The 11,583-nt window shown below is 41.7% G+C and overlaps 1 protein-coding gene across 1 annotated transcript; it reads left to right on the top strand.

The window, feature by feature from the left end:
• Positions 1-1,035: 1,035 nt before the first annotated feature.
• On the top strand, positions 1,036-4,671 carry LOC138979771 (uncharacterized). The gene has a single exon (XM_070352509.1). The coding sequence runs from the start codon at positions 1,355-1,357 to the stop codon at positions 3,884-3,886; it is 2,532 nt and encodes an 843-aa protein (XP_070208610.1). The 5' UTR covers positions 1,036-1,354; the 3' UTR covers positions 3,887-4,671.
• Positions 4,672-11,583: the final 6,912 nt, after the last annotated feature.

Genomic DNA, 11,583 nt, shown 5'->3' with positions numbered 1-11,583 from the left:
CAACCAGCCCTCGCCCAGAGAGGGGACTAATCTAATCACATATTTACACGGATATTAACGAAGAAAAAAAGGTAGAGAAAAACAACAACATATTAATATTTACACATTACATATTATTACATATTATACATAAATATAAAGCGTCGTATATGTAACGTAGTGAAAACAATGCTGAATACACATGCATGAGTAAATGTGTTATTAAAGCTTTGAGTGTTTTTGTATGGCTATAATGAACACTGATGCTTTGGAGAAATAAAAATATAACCAAACGAAATCTTCCATCACTGTGATTTTTCGTAATTTAACATTAAATACAGTGAAAGGTGTTTTTTGAAAATATTAAGACTTATTGGGACTCTCGCAAATTCCGGGAGAGAATTCCACAGGACGCTACCAGAATAGGCTAAGCTTGATTTGAAGAGATCTATCCTTGGAATTGGGACGTTAAACTTTCGGTTTGGTTTGACTTTAAAGTTTGCAACGAAAGTTCGTCAGTGGTGCACGGCCGGAAAGTATTTTGTGAAGGAGCACGCCTTCATTTAATTTAGACTGCAGACTAAACAAGGCTAAGAATAGCCCAAGTACCGGTCAATATCGTTACTCCATGGCAGTGACCAACAACAACGACGTATTGACCAGTCTAAGTATAACGCCCTTGCAAGTACTCCTTCTACCAGTACACGCACAGCCAAAACCCAGCCAACAATCTCGAAGGCTATGCTGAATTTGCGCCTGCTGCGAGCTGTGCTATTTTTAGATCCCCTGGGCTGCTGCTTTGGAGTCTGGCACACACGCAGCGCGCAATAATTTAATGAAGGGCTACTTCTCTCTCTGTGTTGATAGAGACGATCTGTTTTCAAAAGATCCGACACTCAGCATGCATTCGATATAATGTTTATACCATATTAAAGACAATTAAATGATGAATTATCACATATAAACTAATTTAGACGAATAAGAACATGCTGAAAGCCTGCACTATTTTCTTTAACGCACGCACAAAACCGGATACGTACACTGTTCCTTCCGGTTTTCATTCAAAATGGCAACCAACGTGTTCAATTGATGTGTTTACAAAAGTGAATCGCAGTTTCTATTGCCTCGGATACTGTAGTTACTTCATATTCAGTGAAGGAAGTCTTGGATTACGTCTTCAAGTATCGACAGTGTGAATTTTTTGTATCAGTTTCCAGTGCTTGGATGTGATGTATTGTTCTAAATCGCCTGACAACAGTCATCCATTGTGATTGTCTTCAAAGTTTTACAAAGTGATTTGCTGTTTTTGATTCTTTGGATACGGTACACTGTTCCTGATCTGTAAATGGCAGGTTTTTTTTAGTAATGTTTCAAAATGGTGAACAAGTGTGGTGTGGTGAACTGTAAAGGAAACTACAACAAGGCGAACAAGTGTCGTTTGTTCAAACTTCCAGCAGACTCATTAGAAAGGCAGAGCTGGATTGCAGCAATCCCTCCACGCGAACACTTTGTGATCAATCCAGAAACATATCGCATCTGTGAACGCCATTGGAAAGAAGGTTATGCTGCAAAAGGGATTGGAACAAAAGCACGGCCTGTTGATCCCCCAACCGAATTTGATGTTCTCAAATCATGTCTGCCGACCTCAAAACCTCCACCTCGTACAACGAATGCTGAGGACCGTCAGCTAGCCTTCTGGAGGGAAAAGGATACTATCAAAGACTTTTCAAGTTTCAGGCCAGAGTCAGAATTGAGAAAAAAGTACACGAATGTCATCATCAATAGAACAAACGATCGGCTTGTGTGTGTCTTCATGAACGATGATTTTAGCGAATCAGAAGTCTCCATCATTGTGGAAAACAAAGCGACACTCACTTGTGTACTTACTCTCATTGCATTTAAGAGTGGAATAAGAGTGCCCTTAGGGAAAATTCTGCATCCTAATAATGGCATGAATTCAAACAGTCAGTTTCTTGAAGCAGTTCATATAGCTGTCAACTTTGAACCCCACTGTGATTCTGTGACCAGAAAAGTTGTAGATATTTTGCGTTCTCATTCGTCCGAGTCTGACTGCTGTAGAGACAATAAGAATGCCCAGAAACTGTCATTTCTTACACATCAGCTGCAGCTTTTGATTGAGAAGCAGTACTCTGTCAATGATTATTGTTTTGCCATCGAGTCGTTCCCCCACTGCAACTATGAACTTCTAAGAGAGTATCTTGTGCTGCCCAGTAAGCGTAAGCTGCAATCTGTAGTTTCATCAGTTGACACTGACTCTGTGTTGAAAGGAACGTTTGAAAAAGTTAAGATCGACCAGCAAAAGAATGTGTTCTTGTTGGTCGACGAAGTGAAAATTAGGCCGACTGTTGCTTTTGCTGGTGGTGTTTTGAGTGGCATGGCAAAAAATGATGAGAACAGCAAAGCAACGTCCATGCTCTGTGTAATGATGAAGGCGCTACACAGGGGACCTAGCGTCATGATTTCTGTGACACCCGTGCACAGGCTGACAGCGGACTACCAGTATGGCGTTGTGATGGAGGCAGCAGGTCGTGTAGAGAAAGCAGGTGGTCATGTTTTAGGGTCCATAACAGACAACCACAAGGTCAATCAACACTTTTGCAAACTGTTCGACAGACAATCAGAGACAACTGCCATAGCCAAGCATCCACTGAGTGAAGAGCGTACCTGGTTCCTCTTATTTGATACAGTTCATCTCCTCAAGTGCATTCGCAACAATTGGATTACTGAAAAGACCAAACAAATAACGCTTGGTGATGATGCAACTGCATCTTTTGAAGACGTTGTGCAGCTGTACAAAGAAGAGAGAGACAACATCCTCAAGACAAGCCCACTCACTCACTCTGCTGTTTGTCCTTCAAAGCTTCAACTTCAAAATGTGAAACATGTTTTGAGAGTTTTCAATGACAAAGTGGTTGCCGCACTGAGGTTGAGAGGATGCAGTCAGACGGCTAGCTTCATTGAAACAGTCCTCAACTGGTGGAAAACTGTCAATGTATCTGGAAAAGGACAAGATCAGCGTCTGAATGACCCACATCGTGCTGTCCAAGAGAAAGCTTCAACTTCCTTGGATACTTTCTTGATGATTTTCAAGCAGGCAGAGTCAGGGCAGGGAGCATCACGGATAAAATGCCTTACTCATGACACCAGGAAGGCTTTGGTTCAAACCATGGAAGGTCTGAAAGCTGTTTGCCACTATCTGCTCACTTCTGCCGGATTTGACTATGTTGTTCTGAGAGAAATTCAAAGTGACAGACTCGAAGGTGAATTTGGAGTCTATCGACAGACAACCGGGGCAAACTGCTTCATGACATCTAGAGATGTATTTTCTGCCAGCCAAAAACGACTCGCCAAACATGCAGCTTCTTTCCTGGAGTCTATCGAGGTTGAGTCTGCGCCAAAAGAGCACACCTGCCTAGGTATTAGTGTTGATTTTGAGGATGCAGCCTCCATGGAGATCTGTACAGCAGACGTGACACTGACAGCAAGTGAGGAGAGCAGTGCAGCTTATGTTGCAGGCTGGCTGGAAAGCAAGTGTGAAGAGGAGCTTGGGTTCACGGACGAAGAGCCCTTTGTCACCAGTGAGGCCAAGGATTTCATCCACCAAGTGTCTAGAGGCAAGTTGAAGACACCACATGCCTGCACATTTGAGCTTGTGAGGATTGGACTTTCTTTTGTGAAAAAGGCTCGTCATCGGGCATGCTGCCGCAAGAGACTTACTGGCATCTTGTGCACATTGGCCAGTTTCAATGACATAGACATTACTTGCGATAGGCTCTTCAGGCATCTCTCCAATGTGCTGCTTCATGGACTTCAGAATCTGGAACGAGACCACGAGAAGGATGCAGTTCTCCTCCAGACTTCAGTGAAAAGAGCTAGAATGATCTGATCCCAGCGAAAGGGTAGGCCTAAGCTTTTTTGACCCCGCCCCCCTCCCACTAAAAAAGGAAAGATAAACACACAAAAATCCCCCATGCTGGTAATGTAAGGTAACATCCCAAGCCTAAGGCTTGGTTATCTGGGTTCAAGTCCCGGCCAGTGTATCTTGATTTTTTTGCGTGTGTAAAATAGTGCAGGCTTTCAAAGTATTTTCACTAAAGTTGATGCAAATTATTTCAATATTCTTTCATGTATTCGTCATCATATCTTTCACAATTACAACTAAAATTAACATTGTAATGCTTTTCAGAGGACACATTTATAAGTTAGTGAACTCTACAATTATATTGATGTTCATAACGTTTTTGCGTCTCTTGAAGTTGAATAGTAGCCTTTTTACTGCTCACCCCCCCCCCCTCCCCCCATATTTCTTTCTCTCTTTTTCATTTTCTTACTTATGAATATGATATCCATTGGTGTTTCATTTATTTCTTTAAGTCCTTTACTTGAATGATGATTTTAAGATAATAATAACAACACATAAAAAGGGCCAAGTAGTCTTACCTCTTCTTGTTCTAAACTCTCACTCTCAGCAAAAAAATTCATCTCAAAACCCATAAAATAGCATTTTTATGTTCACTTTATATCTTCTTTCACAGAATTATGGACAAAAACAACAAAATACAAACTATTTTGGCAGTAGGAAGTCATACAATTGAACAAAGCAATGGCCTCTGAGATCAGAGGCCTGAATTTTGGTCTGCATGTCCTGAGAGAAGTAGTCCTTGCGCCCTTGGTAAAATCCGGTCGTCAACAACGGTAGAACAGCGTGACCAGCGTGACCTCATAGCTATTAATACCAGCACTAGCCAACCAATCACAAAGCTTCGTCAAGCTTTCGTGGCAAGCGGTGTTTTCCGATCGTGGTCTATTTCTGGCCCATCCCGGTGCTTGGCGACCACAATGAGAAGCTAGCTGACTCCACGTGTACGTCGCTGTTGATAAACATTCGAGACTGTTCGACTGGAGTGGGGTGGGTTTTTTTCCGCCTGGCTAGGTATTCTTGTCGGTTGCAAGCTGGCGGGTTTTGCTGATGCAATGGGGTGAATTCTCATCAGAGTCTACGTGGCATAGCGTGATATTTTACACGACGAGAGTTTTTTGCTACACGTGTGTCATCATCTTAGAACAGCCCATCGAATTACACGTATTTGCATCATCGAGAGTAATTGCTTCGTGGTGTGCTGAACGTGTCTGGGTGCACGTGGTTTGAAATTGACATGGACGAAGTTAGTTTACTGCAACCATAGCCTTTTCTGGTGTCATGCTGCGCAGGTTTTTCAGTGAGTGAGTGTGCCGGTGTGTGCACGGTGTGTGTGTGTGTGTGGGGGGGGGGGGGGGGGGGGCGTGGTGCGCGTCACTCAACTTCAGTGACTAGAACACTGCGCGGGTCATCCTGACTCGATCAGTGTAACATGCACTCTTATCATAAGTCACGACGCAGTGCGCCCGACCATAGACCAGACATAGTTTACGTCAAGTTCTCCTCAGTCATCTCTTCTAGAAAGACTGACTGACATGCACACAGCATGGCGACAATACAATCACGAACAACTTGATTTCTAACCCGCATCAGTTCAATTGGCGGTCGCCTCGTGTGCAACAATGAAATCGTGCAATTCAGTGAATCGCAGTAAACGTGTCGGTCCGGCTAGTACTGGAAAACTGACAATAACCGGCGTTCTGGGAAAAGCTACAACGCAATGCTATGCTTAGCTCAGCCTCGCAAAACCGCTAGGCGAAAGAATACAGTGGAACCCCCCTTTTAAGACCCCCCCCCCCCCCCAATTTAGTCATTCCTCCTTTTTAAGACCTTGCTTTTTCAGATTTCGTGTTCATAACCTCTGTATAATTATTTACCTCCATTTTAAGACTCCCCCTTTTGTCTCAATTTTGGAGGTCTTAAAAGGGGGGTTTCATATGACGGCTTACTAGTGCCAAACCTCATAATTGTAATTTTCCCTTGATAAATACCATTTTCACGTGTTTATTACTACTTTTCCCGGGAAAATTAGTATTTTCCCGGAATAATTACTAACTTTCACCTGTTAATTACTAATTTTTACTTTTGGCTCACTTCCTGAAGGATTGCTAGTGCCAAAACTAAAAATTAGTCATTTTCCCGTGAAAATTACTAATTATCCCGTCAAAATGAGTAACTAACGAGTGAAAACAGTAACTGACAGCGTTAATTAGTAATTAGTTAATTAGTAAACCCCAGGTTTTGGCACTAGTAAGCCGTCATAGTTTCACTGTACAATGAACCCGAGCGAAAACTATGCCACACAGTCCTCTTGCGGTTCACTGTATGTAATTCAGCGCGCACCTTTACCTAAACTAACTGCCTGTATTTCTGTTTAATTCCACAATTTTAATACTAATTTTCTTTTTGCTCCCAGTCAAACCTCTATGAAAACGGCAAGTGCAACTGAACTCGGACGCGTAATTATAAATACAGTGTTTGTGATGCTTACATAAGCATCTCCTTGTTGCAAGCACAAGCCTTGTCATGATGAATCTGGTTTACAAAGAAGCAGTCCAACTAAAAAAATGCGGAAATAAAACTTGCTTTTCACTATTTGACCCACAGGAGCTTGTATCAAAAGCGCCGGTCGATCGAAGTACTGATCCCGGCTACTACTTTATCTTTACTAAAGTATTACTACACGTACTATATATGATGCACTATAAAAAAAACTTTTTCTTGCGTGATTCTACTACTGCACACTTTATGATCCCAATGCTGGGAAATTGAGCCTTGGGACAGGGTGGAAATAATAGTAGTAATACTACAGTAGGGATAAAGGAGTAGGATACTTCGATTGATCGGCGCTTTGATGCAAGCTCCTGTGGTTTTGACCTGCACTCTTAGCAAAACGATCGACGCAAAGCGCTTGACTGTTGTTTTGCTCTAGCGAAAAGTCTTCTGCAGCGCGCTAGCTGTAACACTCTGAACTCCAATAATAAACACTGTACGGGTGTAACGATATCAGGCTTCCTCATACAACCAGCTTTTTCAGTCGATATATATACCCGAGACTAAAATGTTGTGTCTTGGTCAAATAAAGAGGTACACTTATTTAATAATTAGAGACAGAAACGCATGTCAGTTTCGTGCAAGTGAAGAAATTGGTGGTGAAATTCAAAAGATTTTACCCCAAAATCTGAATCCTTCGAAAACGCGAGTACATGGGTACGTACGTCCCATGAACGAGAAGCGGGAAAGAATTTTGTGCTGAAGCAAATTTGTAAGTTAAACTTGAAATACAAGTGCTATGGAAGGGAGGGGTGATTTTCATGATTGTGGAGTTCAAGTTATAAAATACAAGACCAACAAGGCCGAATGGGAAAACTGTTAGAATGACACACAAGGAACTTAGTCGAAAAATATCGACAGGGGGCCGACAAATGGTTTAAATGTGAAATGTGTGTATAATAATGGGTGTGGGTCTGAAATCAAGTTAGGTAGTAGTTAACATTTGTTTAAAGAAAAAGAAGACAAGTACAGTAATGCAATATTTATTGTGAAAACCAACGATTGTACAAAGAACATGTGAGGCAACATTATGTCTATGATGGTGTGAAGAAAATTAGTTATGATTTATACTAATATTATTTAGACTTGAGACGGCCCTTGACTCAGACGACTCTGTAGACGGATTGGTTCCGTCCTAACGCAGAATGCAAGTGCGCAGTAGAACTGCTTACAAAACGATTATAACAAAACACTGATTCCATTATTGAAAAGGGGGTATCAGGTAATGCTATAGTTTTTACAAATTGTAGCAAAGTCGACTAACTTTACTATGCCCGACGTTTGCTTGCAAATTACAACACAAACGCGAAAAACTTAACTATTTGTAGAGTTGTAAGGCATTGCAGACAAAGCAACTGCAAGAAAGTGAGGTTTTAGCAGTGTGGAAATCTGCTAAAAACGGTCTTATATCCCTTCCGTTAACATGGTTTCGTCCGGCCATACATGTAGGCTCTTTATGACACTGACCCTGAGCTGACCCTGAGGCCCTGAAAAGGTTTTCACGCAAAAATTCTCTCGAAGAACCAAATGGGTTCGGTGCATTTGTGAGTCTGTCACATGTTGAAGGGCCCCATACGGGTTGAAAGAGATAAGGTACTATGATACTATCGTGTTTTTTTGCAAACCTAGTGCACTACCGTTCTCACGAGATAAGTTACTTCTGTTTTGTTCCGTGTTTTTTTGTGTCCAATTGACACCATGTATGAGAGATGAAACAGAAAAGCCTGTTGTGAAAATGCACAAATTTGGAGCAAAAAACCAAACAAAACAAAAGTAACTGTTCTCATGAGAACGGCAAACAACGACACATGTTGACTGCCCTTAGCTAATTGAAGAAATCACCCCACTCCCCTCCCCCCTGCTGCTAGGTACACGTGTACTGAAGTTAACCTCTGGTTTGACCTGTGTGCCAAGAGTCAGATGAGAGAGAGACAAACCGAGAGCGAGAGCGAGCGAGAGAGAGAGAGAGAGACACACACAGAGACAGACATAGAAAGACAGAAGCGGAGAGACTCAGAGGGAGACACAGACAACTGACATACATACAGAGAGAGAGAGAGAGAGAGAGAGAGAGAGAGAGAGAGAGAAAATTTAACTGATCTCGTTAGAACGGTTGACGCCTTGCAAGGTTTTGACGGCTCGCCCCCATAATAATTATTGTAGTTCTGTAAGACGTTATTTCTGTTTCATTTATGTACTGCACGGTCATCTGAAGGTAGAGACAGTCACAACACTGTCACTGAGCTGTCAGCGCTCGCAATGTTTACTATTTCGACAACACGCATGACAGCAACATAAAATGTTCAAGTTGATGATGTACGTTAGCACACATATACACTTTTCTCTTACCTTGTTGTACTTGAAGTTTGTAGTTCCACGTGAACAAAATCTTCTCGCGCAAAAAGTATCCAGTGACCGGATGTTGTGCAAAAGACTCGCCTATTGTAAGGGTGCGTCGGTGTACACTATAACGAACGCATCTGTCAACCAAGCAAACATTGACATGTACAACACTTATGTTGACAATAGTTCTCATAAAAAACACGTTTTGTCACGCTTGAGAGCATTTCTATGCAAGTGGTGACTACATTATACGTGCCATGGTGACGCGCAAACATTATTGTAGACCCCTTGTGCATAAAAATAGATTCTTCCACATTCTTCCACACAAAGCTTGAAGGCCTCAATCTTCACGCGCAAAAACCGTAGACCAGATTAATAGGTGCTTGATTTTGGTATTTTGAATTACATAACATTAAACTTTAGTTGGGCTTCACGGTCATGGCAACAGCCATAATAATATTATATAATGTATAATATTATATTTCAGCATATGTAAATTACATGTCATCATACCAAACTGTCATACATTTTTATTCCTTCATTATTCTGATTGATCACAACCAAACCTACTATCCCCATTGGACACATCCAAATGCAAGCGCCTGTTCTTGACAATTTGTTGGGTGGGACTTTGCCAGACACACTGTTTGGCGCATGGCCTGTAGGTAAAATGTAAATAACAATGTATTTTCTAATTTGTGCACAAAAGCTTTTTTCTTCTTTTATTTTTTTTAACATAACAATGTTTAATGTCACTGTATGTTTGAAAGACCATGGTCACATTTGTAAAATAAATGTTAAATTAGAAAATAAATAACACTTTGGTTCATGATTTTTTCTACACCTGTGCTAAAAATAAGACATAAAAATGTTGGTATATAAGTCACTCAAATACAACTAGGTATGAATGGCTCGGTTTGAGTTTGTTGCAGTTGACCCTGCACATTGCGACCAATTATGTTTTTGCGATTTTGCCGTCACCCCTCCCATAGGGTGACGTATTTCACAACTTCCTGTGTTACACAAACTCTGTGATGACCAATTTCGCCTTCACACCTCCCATAGGGTGACGGATTTCACAACTTTCTACAGATGAACAATGTTGCCTCCACCCCTCCCATAGGGTGACGGATGTCACAACTTCCTGTGTACACAAACTGATGACGTATTTCACAACAAAATGGCGCTGCCCATGGTCAACCTCGAAACTATCCGTATAGAATGGGGGCGTCCTCGCCCCCATAATCAGAGCCGAGGTACACGAGAAGGTTACCAACCGGGTGGGAGTCAGCCGTGGTGTTGGACTGGTTGAAATTGAGACTGATTTGTTGTGATTTCAACGAATCATACCCTGCGGTTTGTTCTCACCCAGTTGAGTGGCACCCACTTTCGTTTCGTGTACCCGGCCTCAGCCCTAGTTTCACTACACCAGTAGCTATGTGCATAGTTGCTGCACGACCCACACTTTTAGCGAATAAAACTAAACGTCGCAGTTTGCCTTTCGGGGCCAATGTGTTCAGCCGGTTGACTCCGCATCGCAATGGATGGATTTTTGTCTGCTGAACTACAACGATTTTTTTCTAGTACTTTATTGGATTCTATTTTTGTGTTCATCTCTCTGACTGTGTGTGCATATCATGTATATGGCTGCCATTTGTTTACTTATTTTTGATTTAAAATGAGTTTGAAGACATCACCATAAGCCATAGGCTTGGGTGTTTTTCATATTCATAAATGAATGACTATTACATGTGTAAGTAAATGACAATAAAACAGTGTTTAAAACGAAACAGCACTTCGTTCTGTGTGAGCAATATTGCCAATGCAGATCTGTCCATTTAAAAAAAATGTTAATTATTATTATTTAGTATTTATGTTATTATATTTCTTTATGCAGGATAAGAGCATTATTCAACTTATTACATGCCAAATATTTAGTCGCGGAATCCTTTTCTTCATAACACTAACAAAAGAATAGTGAGAAATTCAATCACACAGAACAGTTTCCATACACGATACACATGATGATGCTTCAGCATGGTAGGCCTTATTACGTTCTGAAGAATGGAATAATTTTAATTTGGCAAAAATTCAGCTTTAAAAACAGTGCGCACTATGTTTGACCTCCACCAGTTTTAGCGATAAATAAGGTCACAATACCTCGCCGGGTCGCGCCGTGTATACCGGCACAGTCAAGGAAAGCCTATTTATTTCTAGAGGTGACCCGCACTTTTCACCAAAATAAGAGACGCAATTCGCATCAGTAACGTCCCGGTGCAGTTGTTCTCAGTCAAAGTTATATGCAGACACATGAATTGTTCTCGCAGAGAGGGGCCGTGCCAGCAGTATAAAGCCTGGCATTAATATGGCCAAATCCACTTCGCGAAGTCTACGTCACGAAGCTGAAAGCACATAGCTTTGGTGCTGAATTTTTGGTCAATAGCCGGGATATAGCGGGGATATAGCTCAGTTGGTAGCGCGCTGGATTTGTATTCAGTTGGCCGCTGTCAGCGTGAGTTCGATCCCAGGTTCGGCGGAAATTTATTTCACAGAGTCAACTTTATGTCACTGCAGACTCTCCGCTTCGGTGTCCGAACCTCCCCCCGTGTACACTACATTGGGTGTGCACGTTAAAGATCCCACGATTGACAAAAGGGTCTTTCCTGGCAAAATTGCTTAGGCACAGTTAATAATTGTCTACCTATACCCGTGTGACTTGGAATAATAGGCCGTGAAAGGTAAATATGCGCCGAAATGGCTGCAATCTA

This window comes from Littorina saxatilis, linkage group LG11, assembly GCF_037325665.1.
Source record: "Littorina saxatilis isolate snail1 linkage group LG11, US_GU_Lsax_2.0, whole genome shotgun sequence".
Lineage (NCBI taxonomy): Eukaryota > Metazoa > Mollusca > Gastropoda > Littorinimorpha > Littorinidae > Littorina > Littorina saxatilis.
The sequence above is the reverse complement of the archived record's forward strand: the minus strand, read 5'-3'. Positions and strand labels throughout refer to the sequence as shown.